The sequence below is a fragment of the Martes martes genome, assembly GCF_963455335.1.
Source record: "Martes martes genome assembly, chromosome: 11".
NCBI lineage: Eukaryota > Metazoa > Chordata > Mammalia > Carnivora > Mustelidae > Martes > Martes martes.
This window is the reverse complement of record NC_137899.1, coordinates 12,462,498-12,483,501: the sequence shown is the minus strand read 5'-3', so window position 1 is coordinate 12,483,501 and position 21,004 is coordinate 12,462,498. Positions and strand designations below refer to the sequence as shown.

The 21,004-nt window shown below is 39.0% G+C and overlaps 1 protein-coding gene across 3 annotated transcripts in view; it reads left to right on the top strand.

The window, feature by feature from the left end:
* The window catches only part of SUGCT (succinyl-CoA:glutarate-CoA transferase), a 765,791-nt gene that overhangs the window by 393,205 nt on the left and 351,582 nt on the right, over positions 1 to 21,004 (top strand). Inside the window, exon 13 of one of the 3 annotated variants that reach the window (XM_080818392.1) lies at positions 6,215 to 6,476. The exons of the other annotated variants lie outside the window; for them this stretch is intronic. Coding sequence (XP_080674518.1) covers positions 6,215 to 6,238 — 24 coding nt within the window. The 3' untranslated portion in view covers positions 6,239 to 6,476. Of the gene's footprint in view, positions 1 to 6,214; positions 6,477 to 21,004 lie in introns of those variants that run through there. 3 annotated transcript variants of the gene reach the window in all.

Genomic DNA, 21,004 nt, shown 5'->3' with positions numbered 1-21,004 from the left:
AAAGTTTCTGCACAGCAAGGGAAATAGTCAACAAAACAAAGAGGCAACCCACGGAATGGGAGAAGATATTTGCAAATGACAGTACAGACAAAAGGCTGATATCCAGGATCTATAAAGAACTTCTTGGGGTGCCTGGGTGGCTCAGTGGGTTGAGCCTCTGCCTTTGGCTCAGGTCATGATCTCAGGGTCCTGGGATTGGGCCCCGCATCAGGCTCTCTGCTCAGCAGAGAGTCTGCTCCCCTCCCCCGCCAACCTTGGCCTGCCTCTCTGCCTACTTGTGATCTCTGTCTGTCAGGTAAATAAATAAAATCTTTAAAAAAAAATTTAAAAAAATGAACTCAAACTCAACACACACAGAACAGATAATCATGTCAAAAAATGGGCAGAAGACATGAAAAGACACTTCTCCAATGAAGACATACAAATGGCTATCAGACATATGAAAAAATGTTCATCATCACCAGCTATCAGGGAGATTCAAATCAAAACCACATTGAGATACCACTTTATACCAGTTAGAATGGCCAAAATTAACAAGACAGGAAACAACGTGTGTTGGAGAGGATGTGGAGAAAGGGGAACCCTCTTACACTATTGGTGGGAATGCAAGTTGGTGCATCCACTTTGGAGAACAGTGTGGAGATTCCTTAAGAAATTAAAAATAGAGCTACCCTATGACCCTGCAATTGCACTACTGGGTATTTACCCCAAAGATACAGATGTAGTGAAAAGAAGGGCCATCTGTACCCCAGTGTTCGTAGCAACAATGGCCACGGTCGCCAAACTGTGGAAAGAACCAAGATGCCCTTCAACGGATGAATGGATAAGGAAGATGTGGTCCATATACACTATGGAGTATTATGCCTCCATTGGAAAGGATGAATACCCAACTTTTGTATCAATATGGTTGGGACTGGAAGAGATTATGCTGAGTGAAATAAGTCAAGCAGAGAGAGTCAAGTATCATATGGTTTCACTTATTTGTGGAGCATAAGAAATAACATGGGGAGATGGAGAGGAGAAGGGAGTTGAGGGAAATTGGAGGGGGAGATGAACCACGAGAGACTATGGACTCTGAAAAACAATCTGAGGGTTTTGGAGGGGCAGGGAATGGGAAGTTGGGTGAGCCTGGTGGTGGGTATTATGGAGGGCACGTATTGCATGGAGCACTGGGTGTGGTGCATAAACAATGAATTCTGGTACACTGAAAAGAAATTACAAAAAAAAAAAAAACACAGGAAAGAAGATCTTCTAGAAAGCTATTGCCAATAGATCAATTAGAAGACTGCATTGCTGAATGATTCATCTATGCTTCAGGTGTTAAAAGCCTGAACTACAATTATTATGGTGGGTCTGGAAAATAAGAGATAAAAGCCACACTAAAAAGAAGTGATTGGACTCAGTGAGTACTCAATGATTGGGAACTCTTACAAGTTACAGTGAAAGATACCATAAGTATTTAGTATCCAGAATATATAAGGAATTTTTACAACTCAACAATGAAAGGACAAGTAACATAATTAAAAATGGATCAGGGATTTAAATAGACACTTGTCCAAAGAAGATATACAAATGGTCATTGAGTGTATGGTAAGATGCTCAGCTCATAAATTATTAGGGAAGTATAAATCAAAATTATAGGGTGATGCAACTGGGGGACTGTAATGAAAAAAGACAGTAACAGGTGTTGTTAAGTGTATAGCTGAATTGGAACCCTCGCACAGTACTGGTGACAATGTGAAATGGTGTAGCTTCTTTGGAAAATAGTTAGGCGGTTCTTCAAAATGTTAAAAACGCAGTTACCATTGGACCCAGCGATTTCAGTCCTAGGTATAAGAATTGAAAAAATATGTTTGTACAAAATGTGCACGCATATGTTCATGGAAGCTTTATTCGTATATGTGAAAGGACACAAACAACAAAAATTTTCATCAGCAGATGAATGGATAATCAAATGTGGTATATCTATGCAATGGAATATTATTCATCCATAAAAGGGTATGAAGTACTGATATATGCTGCAGCATGAATGGCCCTTGGAAACATTATGCTAAGTGAAGGGAGATACACATAAAAGGCCATCTTTTGTATGACTCCGTTTATATGGAATGTCCAGAATAGATAAAACCCATTCAGAGAGACAGAAAGTACTTTAGTGGTTTCCAGGGACTGAGGGAAGGAGGGGGATAGGGGAACGGTTGCTAAGGAGTATGGGGTTTCCTTCTGGGGTGATGAAAATGTTCTGGAATTAGATAGTGGTGATGGTTGCACAAACTTGAGAATATATTTAACACACTTTAAGAGGATGAATTTTATGTTATATAAATTATATCTCAAAATAAAAACAAAAGATTCCATAAGAGGTTAGAAATTCATTTTCCAAGAACAAATTAGTGTTGGGAGGATTTCATTTGTTGCATGGGGATGAGCATGGAGAGTTAGGTCTTGAGTTTTATGAAAGAGTAGGATATCTCATATACTCCCTTAAAGCTGGTTCTTTTGGTTTATTGGTCTTTGTGCCCCTAATTACAAGCACAATGTATACCTACAAAGTGTAGTTGTAAACAGGACGAATAGAATATTCATAGATTCTTCTTGTTGTCCCATAGATCGCTGAGACCTTGTCATTTTTATTCAATTATCTTACCTTCTCTTTTTCACATGACATTGATCCTTTCAAGGTGATTGTGTTCAGACTAAGTTCTGCTTAGCCCTTGAAGGGAAAGGGTCCAAATGTCAGTTCAATTTTCTAACCTTTTGAAGAGCTTTCCAAATCTGGGGGTGTGTATATACCACCTCATAGCCAGTCTGGGTTCTGGGTGGCATTGTATCTATTAATTCAGTTCTCAAAGTGTGATTTGTTGAACTTGATGTAGGCGTGTGTCCAGGTGTTCATAAGTCATGTAATGCAGTCATATTCCCAAGTTCTCTCAGGATCTCCTTGGTCATTTCCAGTTTCCTGTGGTGCCTCGTTTTGGTCCTCTGGCCGGATATGATGGCTTTAGCTTTACTTCTCCTGTTCACTTTCACAACGGCAGCTATCTTTGGGGCCAAGTGGCAACAGGGCAGTGAGGGGAAAAGTGCCATCAGATTTGAGTCCACACTTTGAAACTACAGTTCCATCAAACTTCAAGGAATGTTCCCTTCTCTTGGGATTTTGGCTTTTCTGGTTCCCATAGCTGCTGCTACCCTGTCACCACAGCATTTTCTGAGAGCTGGGTGAGGCGGGGGTAGGAGAATAGATAAAAGAAAGGGAAAAAATGGGGGGTTTCCACACTCTTGTTGAGTGTGCATTCCCTTTCCCATTCTTTGAACCAGAACTAAAAGGCTTCTCCCTGTGCTTTTCCTGTTTGCATCTATGCTAATCCATTCGGGCTGCTATAACAAAAATACCGTAGACTGTGTCACTAATAAACAACGGAATCTTATTTGTCACATTTCTGGAGGCGGGAAAGTCCACGTTCAAGATGCTGACATATTTGGCGTCTAGTGAGGATCCACTTCCTGGTTCATACCCTGCTGATTTTATGCTTTGTCCTCTCCTGGCAGAAGGGATGAGGGAGCTCTCAGAGGTTTCTTTTATGAGGATGTTAATCCCATTCCTGAGGGCTCCACCCTCCTGACTTGATCCCCCACCCCTCCACCCAGGATCCCACCTCCAGATACCACCCATTTGTGGACTAGATTTCAGCATAAGGAATTGGTGGGGGGGGGGGCATGGGGGATGGGCACAAACATTCAGTCTATAGCAAAGTCCCGGCGCTCCCTTCTTTGTTTCCTATGTAACGAGTTCAGACCAGGGGATACAGCAGTAAAAAAATTGGTAAACTTACTGCTTCTATGGTGGTATTTGAATTCTGTTCTTCCCCAATCCATCTGCTGCTGTTTACTTTTGAATCCTCAAATAGCCGCCGCATGTATTCTGTCGAGGTTTTTAGCCACATTCAGCCGGAGATAGCATGGAGTATACTGATTTCTCTGTAGTACCCAGAACCTGAGTGTTTCAACATTAAAGCAAAATTTCTTACTATTTTTAGAAGAGTTCCTGAATAATTTTCCTTGAAGAGAACCCTAACATGTTAAGTAGAAGCGCTCATATACTTTGTAGCTACTTTGTCATGCAAATGAGGCTTTTCCTGAAATGGGTAATCAAAACAAAATATAGAAATAAATTGAATGGAAAAGGTCATTAAATAACTGGAACTATCATATAGAGCCCCGATTTTTATAGCGATTGTAGGGTAAGTTAAATGTTACAGTTTTGACCATTGTATTTGTACTAATATACTAATACACTATTGCTTTTGAATGCTTTGTATATGGGGTTTTGTTTATTTTTTTTATTAAAATAAAGGGTTTTCTGCTAAAGGGAAAATCTTCAGACCTGTAGGAATGAATCGTTAGCTTTTCCTTAAGCTACTTTCCATAAATGTCAATTTTCTGTGTCAGGCATTTGACGTGTATCTAGTACTTCTTCCCTGTTCTCTGGCAAATGATATATTTTAGAGTATGAGGGAAAACAGAATTTTCAGAAAGAGGAATAAAGTGTCAGAGCCAGCAATGGTCAGGGAGACTGAGGAAAAAAAAGTATATTTTCTCATTTTTGAGCAGTACTAAATCTTAAAGCGTTCACCCAGTTTTTCACAGCAAATATAGTATAACTCATCATGTGATGACAGTGAGGGGGTGCTCACAAAATGGTGGGAACATGGAAGAAGTACAAAAGAACCAACTTCAAAGAGTTCCCAGGGGTCAGAGGGGGACAATCTAAGTAACAAAAATAAATGGAATATAATTATAGTAATGAATCTTAATCCATAGAATATCCACGAGTCCATCCTAGTATAAATATTGAATCAATAAACAAATACTGAAGACTGGAAAGAGCTGGCCAGATTGTAGGATCCCAATTAGTAGATGTGGAAGGAATGGGGGAAATCGAAAATTACCTTTAGGTAAACATCCCAGTAAAAACTGTTGCAGGACAGAACCACTGATGGAGGCTAAAATTACAGTGAAAAAGAGGATGTTTGTAGACTCTCAAAGTATCCCTCCATATTCTCCATCACAAAGGAAAAACGATTAACTTTACCCTGAAGGAGTCTTACCGATGCCAGTTTTAACCAAGTACCCAAGTTAGTATCCTCAGTAATAAGATCTATCAGCATCGGGTTGCCTGGGTGGCTTAGTCGACTAGGCATTTGCCTTCGGCTGGGGTCTGTGATCGAGTCCTGCATGGGCATCAGGCTCCCTGCTCAGCGGGGAGTCTGCTTCTCCCTCTCCCTCTGCCTGCTGCTTCCCCTAGCTGTTTCACTTTCTCTGACCAAGAAAAAAAAAAAAAAAAAGGTCTATCAGCATCATGAGCTCTTTGAAATGATTCATAACATCACCTTCTTGCCCCAAATGGGTAATTTTACCAGATAGAGGCTGAGGAACTGTCCCAGATGGGAGAAAGCTAAAAAAGGTATGGCAGTTAGATGCAGTATGTGGGATTCTGGATTGTCTCCTGGTCCATAGAGAAGGGCCAGTGTGATCCTTGTCAAAATTCACACAGTTTCTCAGTAAGAAAGAGAGTACCCATGTACAATGTTTGGTTTTGATAATTTTATGGTGGTTAGGAAAGCTGTTAATGGTAGAAGCTGGGTGGAGTGGTATTTGAGGACTGTGCTTTGTAACTTTTCTGTAAGTCTAAAATTATTTCCAAATAAAAAGTTAAAAAAAAAAAACCCCCACACACAAAAATCTGATTTCAAATACCTCACATTGTCTAGCTACAAAAACAACAGGGATTGAATTAAAAAAAAATTAAAGTGGAGAGGGGCAAAGGGGAAGTCCTCTCTGAACGTTCGAAGTAAAATTTCAAATTTCAGGGGCGCCTGGGTGGCTCAGTGGGTTAAGGCTAAGCCTCCGCTTTCAGTTCAGGTCATGATCCCAGGGTCCTGGGATTGAGCCCCACATCGGGCTCTCTGCTCAGTAGGGAGCCTGCTTCCTTTCCTCTCTCTCTGCCTGCCTCTCTGCCTACTTGTGATCTCTGTCTGTCAAATAAATAAATAAAATCTTAAAAAAAAATTCAAATTTCATTGCCCTTCCCTCAGATTTCTGTCACTTTAAAACGATGCTTATTAAAATGTCAGAGGACTGTTCTATGCCATTGTTTGTGTTCTCTCACATTTCAAATGGACCGATTATAACAATTCTCCCTTTGCTGTTTCAGAGACATAAAACACTGAGTAGTTGAAGCCTGAAGGATTGCTGATATTTCTGCACCATAGCTGAGATTTTATTTCTGATGCCTGAGGACCACTAAGACAGCCACACACTCAATCAAATGTTCAGATCTTCTCCACCCAATTGTAGTTGATTCCTTGTCAAAAATTTAAATGAAAGATAATTTAAATTCATTTTTCTTTACAAAACAGATTTTTGCTAATTTATAAAATGTAATTAAAATGTTACCAGAATGCAGTTACTCTTGGAAATACTTCTCTACAGATTCTCATTTTTGCAAAATAGATATGTCTCATTTAACTTTTATGAAAAATGGTTAAATTTTCAAAATTGGTTTCAGATGCTGTCCAATTTCTTCGTGGTACGTGGAAGTGTCAATAGTTGTTGTAAGCCCTTTTATATTGTCAGGCAGTGATTCTCAAACAGGGTAGGCATCGGTCACCTGGGGAACTTTTTCAAAATAGAGATCCTGCAGGTTCTAGCAGCAGGATTTTGATAACACAGGTTAGTATAGAGTTAAGGGTATCTGGATTTTTAGAAGATTCCCCCAGGATTCTATGGTAGAAGCACAGAATGCTTTGGAGGGAGGAGAGTGTTGTTTATGAACATGGTCTTTAGAGTTGGACAGAACTGGCTTTTATTCGGGTTCTGCCACTTCCTCATGGAGTGACTATGGGCACCAACCAACCTTCCTGTGCCTCAGCTTCCTCCTTTGTAAAATGGAGGTACGAATCATTTCTGCCCCATTAATTAAAAAAAAAAAAAACTTCAATGAGGTCATGCATGTGAAGAACTTCAAATGAAGGCACTTATAATTGATTCTTTTTCTTTTAAAGATGACTGGATGTTTTCTGGAAAATGCAATGGTGGATGGGAAAGTACTTCAGGTGGAAGCATTAACCAAGCAATGAAGTGGGTGACGTGGAACTGCCTGGGGGAGGGCAGGTGTGAGAAGCTCATACGGTGGGTTACGGCTGGAGCATGGCGTGTGGAGGAGATAGGGTAGGAGATGAAAACGGGGAACCTGAGAGTCAGTTCATGGAATATTTGTATGCCACGCTGAAGGGTTAGCTCTATATCCAAAATGGCAGCCCATGCAGTGTGATGCCGGCTACTGGAAGTGGAGCCGATGAACTCCTACGAGCGTACTGGTGGTCCTGGGCAGCAGGCAGATGCAGGGTTTACGTGTGCCTGCATACAACCATCCATGACATATGTAGAGTTTATCAGTGTCATGGTTGAAATTTGGGACAGAAGATAGAATTCCTCAAGGCCAAGCTGTATTTGACAGAGCCTACCCTAAAACATGCATGGTAAGAGCTAGTAGAAGCTTTTCATTCTTTGTTTTATATCCTGTCAGCCAGAGCTCTGGCCCTGAACCTCTCATAAACTCCAGTTCTGGTAATAATCCAGCTATAGATGACCAGTGTGTGAGCATTGTGAAGAAGTACTCTCCAGGTTACAGGAAGTTGGCTACTTTAATAATTATAGACATGTGTGGGCGTCTTGGGGAGTGGTATTACTGTGTTGCCACTGGACTGACAGATCTCATTTAAACCTTGTTCCTAGCCATCTCGGATAGTCAAATTTGTTTTAAAGAGCTTTCTCCAGGATACAGTTCAGTTCCTGGTCCCATGGAGATCTATCTTCCTTATCCTCAAATTGTCACTGCAGTTGGGGGAAGCCAGGACACCTGTATGCAGGAGCACTAAGTAGTAGACTAAGTACTAAGATGCTGGTCTATACTCTGGGATCCTCTGACCCAAGGCACACAAAGACATTATATCATTATGTCATTGAAAAAGTGTATTTTTGGTTGTTGTTAAGTAACTATTATCCCAAACAAGTTTACAGATACCACTAGGGCTTACCTAAGTTATGAAATTTTCATACAAATAGTGGCAATTGCATGGTCTTTAAGCTCAGAGAAGTATATTCCTGCAAACTATAGAAGTACAGTGAAAGAAGGACTATATTTTTTCAGAGACTGAGAAATTTATATGTGGAAAAGAAGATGCTTTGGGTTATTGCAATGTGTCATTGTTGATTCTTTATTTGTAAAGATGTAATTGGTGGCAGATGTTGATAATGGGTTATGCGTGTGTGAGGGATGGGGAGAAATGGAAACTCTTTGGACCTTCCTTTTAGCTTTGCCGTGAACCCAAAACCGCTCTAGAGAATCTTTAAATAAGCAAAAAGGAAGATGCCCTAATTAGAGTTCCCTGATGCCTTTAGATGATGCTTCACAGTAATGAAATGGAGGTACCACAGCTGTTTGCTGAGACCTAAAGATCACAGCTCATTCATAGTCAAATAGTTCATGAGGGTCAGCTGTGTGCAAAGTGTAAAGCCGTGTGCTAAGCACCAGTGAGAAAGAAGCTCTGTACGAGGTTGGCTCTAAGCAAATAGGAGACTAATCAATAAACAGGAGTACCAAATAATTGTTTTGTAATGAGAGATATATTTATGTCTCAAAGTCTGTAACATGTTATCTTTATCTGCCAAGGTGTCTTTTTCGGGATTCAGGAACTCGTTGAGAAGCAGGTTAATCATTAAGACATTATTGACAAAGATTGGATTCAATGACCATTGAAGGTTTTTAAAATACTTTATTCACTTTTTATTTAGAAAGAGTTAGATTCGCAGGGAGTTCAAAGAGGATACAGAGAGGTCCTGCGGACTCCTCACTTGCTTCCCTCAATGATTGCGTCTTACTCACATAATTACAGCGTTAACAGCAAAACCAGGAATCTGACATCAGTAAAATGTGTGTAGATATAGTGCATGCTGTTTTATTACACGAATGTGTAGAGCACTGTAACCATGACCACAATCCAGGCACAGAGCTGTTCCGCAACTACAGAGATCTCCCTTCTGCTGCCTCTTTCGAGTCACATCAACCACTTGCCCATTCCTAATGCACAGCACCCATGAATTCTCCTTCCATCTCTATTATTTTGTCATTTCAAGAAATGTTAAATAAATGCAACCGTACAGTGTGCGACCTTTTGAAAAACTAGGAGCTTTATTGAGATGTTATTCATATACTGGAAAATTACCCTTTTAAAGTATGTAACCCATGGTTTTCAGCACTTGCACAGCACTGTGAATTCTATCACCACTATCTAATTGCAGAATATTTGTATAACCCCTAAAAGAAGCCCATTAGTGTTTCCTCTCCATTTTACCCTCTTCTTAGCTTCCTGTCACCACTAATATACCTTCTGTTTGTATGGATTTGCCTGTCTGTGCATTACATATAAATAGAATCATTCAACATGTGTATGTGAGTGGCTCCTTAGCGTAATGTTTTCAACGGTCTCCCACTAATAGTATGTAGTCCATTCCTTTGTATGGCTGAATAATGTTCCTTCGTATAGATGCACCACATTTTACTCTTGCATTCCTCAGTTGATGGGGATTTGGTTTATAGCCGCATGCTGTCTATTATGAATCGTGCTTTTATGGAAATTCAAGTGCAGGCTTTGTGTAGACATATGTTTTAATATAGCATATTATATTGCATATACAGCCAGGAGACTCATATAACTCTGTGTTTGATTCCTTGAGGAACTGCTAAACTGTTTTCCAAAGTAGCTGCCCTGTTTTACAATCCCACAAACAATGCATGAAGGGTGCAATTTCTTCATGTCCCTGCCAACACTTACCTTCTTTCCTTCCTTCTTTCCTCCCTCCCTCCCTCCCTCCTTCCCTTCCCCCCTTTCCCTCCTCCTTCCAGCCTTCCCTCCCATATTTCCTTTCTTCCTTCCTCTCTTTCTCTCTCTCTCTCTCTCCCTACCTCCCCCCTCTTCATCCCTCCCTTCCATCCTCCCTCCCTACCTCCCTCTGTCTCTCTTCCTTCCTTCCTCTTTCTTTCTTTTTTCCTTTATTCCTCCCTCCCTCTCTCTCTGCCTTTCTTTCTTTCTTTCTTTCTTTCTTTCTTTCTTTCTTTCTTTCTTTTTCTTTCTTTCCCTCTTCCTTCCCGGCTTCCTGCCTTCCTTCTCCTTCTTTCTTTCTCCCTCTCCCTCCCTCCTTTACTCTTTTACTTTTTTCTTTCCTTTCTTCCTTTCATATCCATAGTAGTGGGTATGAAGTGGTATCTCTCTACAGTTTTCATTTGCATTTCACTAATGAAATGATGTAAAAAATATTCTAAAGTGGTTATTGGCCATTTGCATGCCTACTTTGGATAAATGTGTATTCAAACGTTTTGCCCATTTTTCAATTGGGTTATTTGTCCATAATTATTATTGAGTTATAAAAATTCTTTATGTCTTCTGGATACAAGTCCCTAATCACATATATGACTTGCAAATATTTTCTTCCAACCCGTAGGATGTCTTTATATTTTCTTGATGGTCTCTGAAGCACAGATGCTTTTAATTTTCATGAAGTCTCATTTATCTATTTTTTTCTTGTGTTGCTTGTGTTTTTGATGTTGTATCCAAGAAACCATTGCTTGATCCAAAGATATAAAGATTTATGATTATGTTTTCTTCTAACAATTTTATAGTTTTATTTTTTCTACATTTAGGTCTCTAATCCATTTAGTTTAATTAACTCCATGAGTTAGTTTTGCATATGGTGTGAGGTAGGAGTCTACCTTTTTCCTTTTATATAAAAATAACCAGTGGCCCACCACCAATTATTGAAAGACAGTTCTTTCCTGCATTGAATTTTCTGGCACCCTTGTTGAAAATCAATTCATAGTAAATGTAAGGGTTTATTTCTGTTCCATTAATCTTTATGTCTGTTCTTTTGCCAGTACCACAGTGTCTTGAACTGTGGCTTTGTCATAGTTTTGAAATGAAGAGTGAGTACCCCGACTTTGTTTTTCATTTTCAAGATATTTTTCCCCTTGCATATCCACATAAATTTTAGGAGTAGCTTGTCAGTTTCTGCTAATTAGTTAGTTGGGATTTTGATAGAAATTGTGTTGAATCTGCAGATCAATTTGGTAATATTGCCATTTTAGCAATATTTTCTGATCCTGAAGATACTGTCTTTACATTTATTTCATCTTTAATTTACTGCAAAATGTATTTTATAGTTTCAGTGTGCAAGTCTTGTACTCCTCTGGCCAATTTTGTGCTTGAGAATTTTACTTTTTGATTTTATTTTAAATGGATTGATTTCTCAATTTTAGTTTTATATTTTTAATTAATACTGCATGGAAATAAAATAGATTTTTCCTTCAGTCATGCTGAATTCATTTATTAGTGCCAAGAAAATTTTTTAGGGGGCGATGTGGATTCTTTGGAAATTTTCTGTTTATAAGATCATGCTATCTGGATGACTTTCAATTTTTGCCTGAATTCCTTAGGTAGAACCCCAGTATATTGAATAGAAGTAGCGAGAGCAGACATTCTTTCCTTGTTCCTGATCTAAGGAGCAAAACATTCAGTTTCTCACCATTAAGTATAACTTTTGCTGTGGTCTTTTTATAGGTGTCTTTATTCAGGATTGAAGAAGTTACTTCAAATTTATTATTTGTTGAATGCTTTTATCAGAAAAGAGTATTGCTTTTCCATATCTATTGAAATGATCTTTATTCTTTGTCTTTTTTTTACTGATATGGTGTATTACTGTAATTGATTTTCAGATGTCAAACCAAACTTGCATACCTGAGATAAACTTGAATCAGACATGGTGTATAATCCATTTTATGTGTTGCTATATTTGGTTTGCTAGTAATTTGTTGAGGATTTTTTTGGTCTATTTTCATAAAAGTATGTACGTATGCATGTAATTTTCTTACCTCTTGTTTGGTTTTTGTTTCAGGGTAATACTGGCCTCATATGATGAGTTAAGAATTCATATAATGAGTTGGTCTCATATATACATATGTTTAATAGGGTTTCTTTTGTATTTAGTTAAGAGGAGAAAGAAGAAATATATATATATATATATATAATATCTTTTATATTTGATATTTGCCTTTACTGTTTTTTTCCATATGGACTAGAAGAACTTCCTTTAATATGTCTTATAAGGTCTATTAGCAACCCGTTCTCTCAGTTTTTGTTTATCTGGGCATGTCTTTAGTTCATTTACCTTTATTTATTTATTCTAGACAGGGGGAGGGGCAAAGGAAGAGGGAGAGAGAGAATCTCAAGCCAACTCCCTGCTGAGCAGGGAAGCTGAGATGATGACCTGAGCCAAAACCAAGAGTCAGAAGCTTAACTGACTGCACCACCCAGGCACCCCAGTTAACTCATTTACATTTTTGAAAAACTGTTTGAAAAATAATTATTTGACAAATAATTTTGTGAGATGTATGTATGTAAGATTCTTGATTGATTTTTTTTTTCAAAAAATTTCAAAACTTTTCAATATAATAACCCCTGCCTTCTGGCGTGCATTGTTTTTTATGAGAAATCATCTGCCAGTCTTATTGGTGTTCCTTTTTGTTCCAAGTTGTTTTCCTCTTGATTTCAAGATTTCCTTTTTGCCTTTGGTTCTCAACATTTTGATTAAGATGTGTCTGGGTGTGAATTTCTTTAAACTGATCCTAGTTGGAGCTCATTGAGCTTCTTAGATGTGTAGGTTAATGTTTCATCAAATTTGGGAAATTTTTAGCCACTTTTTATTTAAATAATTTGTGCTCCTTTCTTTCCTTTTCCCTGGTACACTTATTATGCCTCTGTTGTTGTATTTAATGGTATCACATTTTTCTGAGTCTTTATTTTTCTTCATTCTTTTTGCTGTCTGTTTTTCAGACTGTATAATCTCTTATCAACTTATCTTCAGGTTCACTCATTCTTTCTTCTTCTACTTCAGATTTACCTTTCAGCCCCTCTAGTGAATATTTTGTTTTAATTATTGTATTTTTCAGCTCCAGAAGTTTCATTTGGTCCTTTAAAAATAATTTCTTTCCCATTATTGATATTCTCTATTTGGCAAGACCTTTTCATCATCCTTTCCTGTAATTCATTAGGCATGGTTTCCTTTAGTTTTCCGAACACACTTGTAAGGCTATTTTGAAGTCTTTATCCATTAGGTCTGACATCTGGATACTCTTAGAAGTCGTTTTTATTGCCTACTCTTTTTCTTGTGTGTGAGTCACATTTTCATGTTTCTTTGTGTGTGTCACCAATTTTTTTTTTTTTTTTGAGAACTGGACATTTTAGATAATGTATTGCAAGCAATTTGGGGTACATATTCTCTCGCGACCCCTCTGCAATGCTTGTTGTTATTTCTTGTTTATTTGTTTAATGACTTTTCTGGTCTGATTCAGGGAAGTCCCTCCTCCCCCTCCCCCTTTACAACTTGAACCCTCTGATGTTTATATTCAGAAGGTGTCGCCTCAGGCATGTGTATTCTCAGCATAGGACTACAGTGGTTTTAGCAGAGCTCTGATTGACTTTCCCTAATCTCTCTGTTAAATTGTCTGCCTTGATTAATATAATATCTGGATGTTAGGCCCCATTAATTGCCAGGTTTTTCTGTGTTGTTTTTAGCAATGCTTCTGGGCATGAATAGCCCCATAGTCTAATCCAACTAAATTGGTTCCCCTTTGTGGGGATAGTTTTCTGAGGCCTGTCTTTGTGGTTTGTTCTGACTACAAGAATAGGTCTATTTAGTTTTTCCTTTCTTTGATTCTCTCTGATGAATAAACTGGCCTCCAGTTTACTTTTGTTTTCCTTTCGTACAGCTACCATCCTCCTATTAATTGCCTACCAGCAAATCTTCATCATTTTTTAAATTAACATATAATGTATTATTTGTTTTAGGGGTACAGGTCTGTGATTCATCAGTTTTACACAATTCACAGCACTTACCATAGCACATATCCTCCCCAGTGTCCATCACCCAGCCATCCCAACCCTCCCACCCCTCTCCCCTACAGCAACCCTTAGTTTGTTTCCTGAGTTTAAGAGTTTCTTATGGTTTGTCTCCCTCTCTGTTTTTGTCTTGTTTCATTTTTCCCTCCTTTCCCCTATGATCCTGTCTTATTTCTCAAATTCCTCATATCAGTGAGATTATATGATAATTGTCTTTCTCTGATTGACTTATTTTGCTTAGCTTAATACCCTCTAGTTCCATCCATGTCATCATGTCATTGCAAATGGCAAGATTTCAGGGTTTTTTTTGATGGCCACATAATATTCCCCCCCCATTTATTTATATATATATATATATATATATCTCACATCTTCTTTATCCATTTATCTGTTGATGTTTTTGAGAGCATCCTTAGTCCTCAACTTCTCCATACTCTTTCCAAATACATTCAATTCCTTTGGGAGAATTCTTGATCTTTCCATTCTTATTGCTTCCTTCTCTCTGCGGGTGGTCTCTGAGGCACTATTCTGGAGCTGTAGGCAGGGACAGTGGTAGATTCTCAGAATGATACCCCTGCTTTATAAGCAGGGCACTTGGTGGGATTGGTAGCTTCTCGTTTTGTTTTTGTTTGCCTTTCCCAGTATGGAATCTCTGTTCTATGAGCAAGATGGGACAAAAGTAACTGGGATCTCAGTATTCTTGGCCTGTTATCCCTGGGGTGAAGCCTCAATGAGTCAGAGTTAGGCAGAGGAAGACAGCCCCATACCTCTAACATTTCTTGTCTGAAGTAGTGACTTTGCAGTAGTGAGCTTGGGGTGGGTGTGGGTGTAGGGGAGGATTGGTAATAAGAAATACTGTTGGCCTGCACCTTCTGGAGAGATACTGTCCTTGGCTGGGGGCTGGGTGGATGGGGAGCCCTTTGTTCTTGGAGGTACCACTGGGAGTAGAACTTCTATCCTGCTGATCTCAGGGGTGCCTAAGAGAGGGGTGATTTGTGGAGAGAGTGGGTTGTGGCCCAAATTCCACAGATTTTTGCTCTTCTTACTGATACTTAGTAAATTGTATTGAACAAATATTTCTTCCTTTGCTATATATCCTTAGGATAATTTACAGAAACTTTAAATAGTTGTTATTAATAATGATTTTTACCAGCTATGATTGTTTCATTGAGGAGTGAATCCATGAAGCTACTCATGTTATCATTCTGGAAGTTGCCAAACCCCCCTCCCACCCTACCCCCATCACACACACACATCAGGTAAATTTTAAGTTCATTTTGCTATATGACGGCAGCCAGGAACAAAAGACTGTATATTATGTAATTACATTGATATAGCATTCCCCAAAAGGCAAAAATACAGAGTTGGAAAACAGATTAATGATTGATAGTGGTTAAGAGCTGAGGGAGAGATTGATTACAAAGGGGCAGCACACAGGAATTTTGGGGGTGATTGCACTATTCTGTGTGGTACTATGGTGGTCAATACAGAAATTTATACCACTCGATAGTATGAAGAGTATGTAAATTAATAAAAAAATCAACCAGGATGCCAGGAAGACCAAAGATGTGCGATCTTGACTGTGACTCATGAATGATAAACTATACTGAGAGAAATAGGGAAGAAAGGAGCTGACCTAAGTGACTTTGGAAACCAGAGTTTTGACTGGATACTGTAAGGCTAAAGACAAAAATGATGACACACACTATGGTTGGTAACTTTGTTTTTCAAGTGGGCATGGGTTAGCAATTCTGAAACTACTTTACATGTATAATAGGATTGAACAGATGGGCGGATCTACTGTAGATAATGAAAGCCAGGTTTCTTTTGTTGTCAAAGCATTTAGAAATAAACACAGTAATAATAGAATGAGCCGTGTGGTGCTAGATTGGAGTCAGAGATATCAATATCAACCATGTGTGTTTTTTTTAAATATATACAGATAAATAAATACAGAAATAAATAGAGATATACGTGTGTGCATTGGAAGGTATTCATACATGTGAGGTTCCTAAGAGCAGTGTTTCCATAGTAGTCATGAACATACTTAACTCCCAGATCTTGCTTTTTTTTTTTTTTAAAGATTTTATTTATTTATTTGATAGAGATCACAAGTAGGCAGAGAGGCAGGCAGGCGGAGAGAGAGAGAGGAGGAAGCAGGCTCCCTGCAGAGCAGAGAGCCCGATGTGGGACTCGATCCCAGGACCCTGAGATCATGACCTGAGCTGAAGGCAGAGGCTTAACCCACTGAGCCACCCAGGCACCCCAGATCTTGCTTTTTAATATTATCCTCTTATTAAATAGTATCAGAGCTTCTTGAAGTAATAGTTGATTCCAGGGCTTGTGGAGGAAAATTCAAGGTAAGCCTGGACACCAGGTGATGCCAGAAAATATGGGAGTACTAAAACGAAAAGTGTAGGGACACACCAGGAGGATATAGGAGCTAACCTGAAAAAACTTTCAACGGCCCGAGTTAGAACAAATGGAATAACAAATGATCCAAGCAAGAGCGTAAAACCCCAAAGTATTTGAATTACAGCTCAAATAACAAAACTATTTACTTGTTCACACTGACCTAATGGCTGATTAAATACATGAATATGTGAGATGAAGAGATAAGTCTTTCTTGCAGAAATATTTCAGTTAATGCATGTAGAAGGAATGAAGGAAATAGAAAACCACTGTTAGAACATCACAATAGTAACTACAGTAGGCAAAATCCACCACTGAATGCTTACATTGGTGGGTGAATGTTTAATAAGGAGCAGAGTATTTTCAGAATGTCACCATCCTCCCTCCAAATATTTATGAACTATGGTAGGAAGAATAATGACTTTACAGCAGAGAAAACTGGCAGACACGCTTTTATTCTGCAGCCTGGTATCATCACTGGTGATGATGATGATATAATCCTGAACTAGATCCTCATATAGGGAAACGGCATTTGGGGAAAAGCTAGTAAAATCCAAATAAAGCAAAGCTAGGTAAAGAGTAGTAAGAACTCTTCCTGTTTTGTTTTGTTTTTTTTTTTAAACTCTTCTCTATGTCCCAAATTGTTGCAAAACAAATAATTGTAATAATTAAACAAAAAATACAGTGAAACAACACTGTGTAAAACACGTCTTGGGGCACCTGGGTGGCTCAGTCTTTTAGGCATCCGACTCTTGATTTTGGCTCAGGTCATGACCTCAGGCTTTTGAGATCCAGCCCCCCGTCGGGCTCCTAGCTCAGCGGGGAGTCTGCTTGAGATTCTCTCTCTTGCCTTCTGCCCCTTCCCTGAGCTTTCTCTCGCTTCCAAAATAAGTAAATAAAATCTTTAAAAAAATGATTTCACAAGATGCTTTATGTATAGTAGATACAAAAAATTCTTTGAGCTGAGAAAAGAAGAGTAAGAAAAATCTTGACAGCATATATCTGAATTAAATCTCTGGAACAGAATTCCAGAGGAGTAGAATTTGTAATAAAAAGTACTATGATGATGCAAGTCAGAAAGAAGAAAAGACAAGCTATTGGTAAGTTTCATTAGCTTATAATGACAGACAAACAGGGATTATTTTTGCTTAAGAATACAAGTGGATTTTCTTTCTAGTAGGGGAATTTTATATTGCCAAGACAGAATCAGTACGAATTTGAGGGAACTCTAAGGGCAGAATTAGGATAATTTGTAAAGGGGTCCAACAGACTTCAACTTTGTTGAAAACCTCATTCAACAACTTATTAATTCCAGGTACTGTGACTCGTATCATCTGATACTTTGGAATTTGGACCATCTTTAAAAAGAGGAAGCTCTGGGGTACCTGGGTGGCTCAGTGGGTTAAAGTCTCTGCCTTCGGCTCAGGTTATGATCCCAGGGTCCTGGGATCGACCCCGAGGCCTGCTCTCTGCTTGGCAGGGAGCCTGCTTCCTCCTCTCTCTCTGCCTGCTTCTCTGCCTACTTATGATCTGTCTGTCAAATAAATAAATAAAATCTTAAAAAAAATAAAAAGAGGAAGCTCTGATAGCTTCTAATTTTAAAGTTTGGAAAACTATGAGAATAAACGTAGGAAACAGGTTAATTAATATAGACAGAATAACCAAAGGAGATAATAAGGAATTTTTACATTGAGTTAAAGGAAAAGAAAGGTCCAAATAAAGATTGGCACCCAATTTGTATGTAGAAGGTACTAATAGCAAGTTTCCTAGACATATGGAATATAAACAAAGCATTATAAAGCACATGATATCCTTAAAATGCTAGAATATCCATAATTTTCAATATATAGCTTTGAGTATAATTAGAAAGGCTAAAGATGAGACCACTTGAAGAAATTCTGGAGGCTATTAAGGTTAAATTTTCTGGGGGCTTTCATGGTTTAGAAGACATTTGGGTGAGAAAATCTTGTTTTCAGTCCCATAATCTTGAGTGCTAGTAAACCTCAGCTTCCTGTGAAATTGTAGTAATATTGATCTCCTAAGGTTATCATGAGATCAAATAAAATAACAAATATGAAGGACTTTGGCTGAATATTAGCATTTTTTTAAAAGATTTTATCTATTTATTTGACAGAGAGATCACAAGTAGGCAGAGAGGCAGGCAGAGAGAGAGGGAGGAAGCAGGCTCCCTGCTGAGCAGAGAGCCCAATGCGGGGCTCGATCCCAGGACCCTGAGACCATGACACGAGCCGAAGGCAGAGGCTTTAACCCACTGAGCCACCCAGGTGCCCCAATATTAGCATATTTTTAAGAAAATACTACAAAACTCAAGTTTCAAAACCTGAAACTTAAACATTCAAGTCATTTGCTCAAGAAGAAGAATAGAACCAATTAATTTGTGGCCTGAACAAACAAAATTCGAGGTGAGGGATTTGCCACTCCATGTATGCTCTCACTTCTCTAATACTTACGGTTTGTGGACAAATGTATCCCAGGTACAGTAACTTGAATCAAGGGTTTCATTTTCCCCTTATACGTTGGCAGCACACTGATGAGCGGCTGCAGAATCCCTGGGGGGAGACATTTACTGCCACATTTTCGATGGCTGGAGAAGGGATGGAAAAACTTATAAGGGACTTGTTCTCTTAGAGTTATCATTCAGATTGGCAGGTACAAGTTAAAATATTTTGGTTCTAAAACAAGATCTCAATCCAACAGCTCATAAATAATTTTGTTGCCAGAGTGTCTTAAAGGATTTAAAACACCCGGAATTACCAGGCAATGAGGAACACAGAGGAGAAAAAAACCTAGATTATGGAAAATAGGATAGGTGTAAGTAGGATGGGGAGTGGTCAGGGTCTAGGCCAAATTTTTGTTTCCCTTGGTCTACATTTAAATGGGGTGCATGTGAACTTATTGTTCAAGAGTCTTTAAGATCAAGAAGTATTGCCATCACTAACAGAACTGTTTAATTTCAAGGACTTACTTCTCTTGTTTACAACGTTCTTCCTTCCCTCCCTCCCTGTCAGGTTCCCTCCTTCCCTCGGCGCTTCCCTCCCTCCCTTTCTCCTTTACTAGTCTAGCACATGGCTTTTGGAAGCAGACAGTGGTAACTGTCTCTGTCACTAATTATGTAACCCTGGATGAATTAGCTATCTCTAACCCTTAGTGTCCTTAGTTGTAAAATGGTGTCTCTAATATTGGCCATCGTAGGCTTGTGATGGTGCAATGAGATTGCGTGAATACTGCATCACACAGTATGGGTACACGTACAGCCTCAAGAAATGCAAGCTGTTGCTATAATTACTACTACCATCACTATTAATTCCTGTTTTTGACTGTCTCTTATGTACTGCTCACTATTGCTGGGTGAATTCACGGTTTTTAAAAATAATCTAAGTGGTTCTAGAAGTAGATACCATTATAAATTCTCCTTTATTTGGGAACTTCGAGAACATATTGGATGTTAACTTTGGCTTTGCTCATCCAATCTCTGCATACTTCTTCCATACACGTGTGACATTAACACGACCTTCGATGACATTACCTTGCCTCCTCTCTCTTTGGTCAGCCCTTTCTGGTCTTCTGTTTGTTGCCACCCACCGCTATCCCCTCCTTGTCCCTTGATAACCATGCTGATCTTGCAACTCCTGGCAGGCCCCGGTGATATTTGGTTACTATCTCCATGTCTCAGCTAAAAGGTGATAAATGATTTTCTATTAGTCTATTTTAACCTCTTGCCTTGTCTGTTCAGTTCTTTGCAACACTGACCTTGGTGAGAAGCCTCTTTTATTTTTTAATTTTAATTTTTTAGCTTTAAAAAGTTTTAAATCTATTTTATTTACTTATTTTATATATATATAGAGAGAGGGAGAACATAAGCAGGGGGAATGGCAGAGGGAGAGGGAGAAGCAGGCTTCCTGCTGAGCAGGGAGCCCCAGGAGGGATTTGATCCCGAGACCCTGAGATCATGACCTGAGCTGAAGGCAGATGCTTAACTGACTGAGCCACCCAGGCACCCCCAATTTTTTTTTTAAGATTTTATTTATTTGAGAGAGAGAAAGAGAGAGAGCATAAGCAGGGGGAGGGGCAAAGGGAGAGGGAGAAGCGGGCTCCCCACTGAGCAGGGGGCCCGACACAGGGCTCAATCCCAGGACCCTGAGATCGTGATCTGAGCTGAAGGCAGCCGCTTAACCCACTGAGCCACCCAGGCGCCCTGAGAGCCTCACTTTTAAAAACTAGGGTTTTGTTTTTGTTTTTGCTTTTTTAGCCTTATTGATAATGTAATCATGTCCTTTCTCTGTTTCAGTTTCATTTCTGGTTCCTGTTCTTGCTTCTTTTAGAGACGCTAGAATGGTGAGAGATTGTGTAGGCTAGAATCAAACAGATTTGGGGGACAGTTCTTGCTCTTCTGATTTCTCTTCTGTGACTTGGGGCAAGTTACTGAACTTCCTTGAAATTGCCGAACCTCTCTAGGCTTCAAAGATCTTATTTATAACCTATCGCCTCCCTCCCCTGAATAGGTGTAGAGTGTGAAGATATTTGTGTCCCATGATCATGCTCATTAGTGGCTCTGGGGC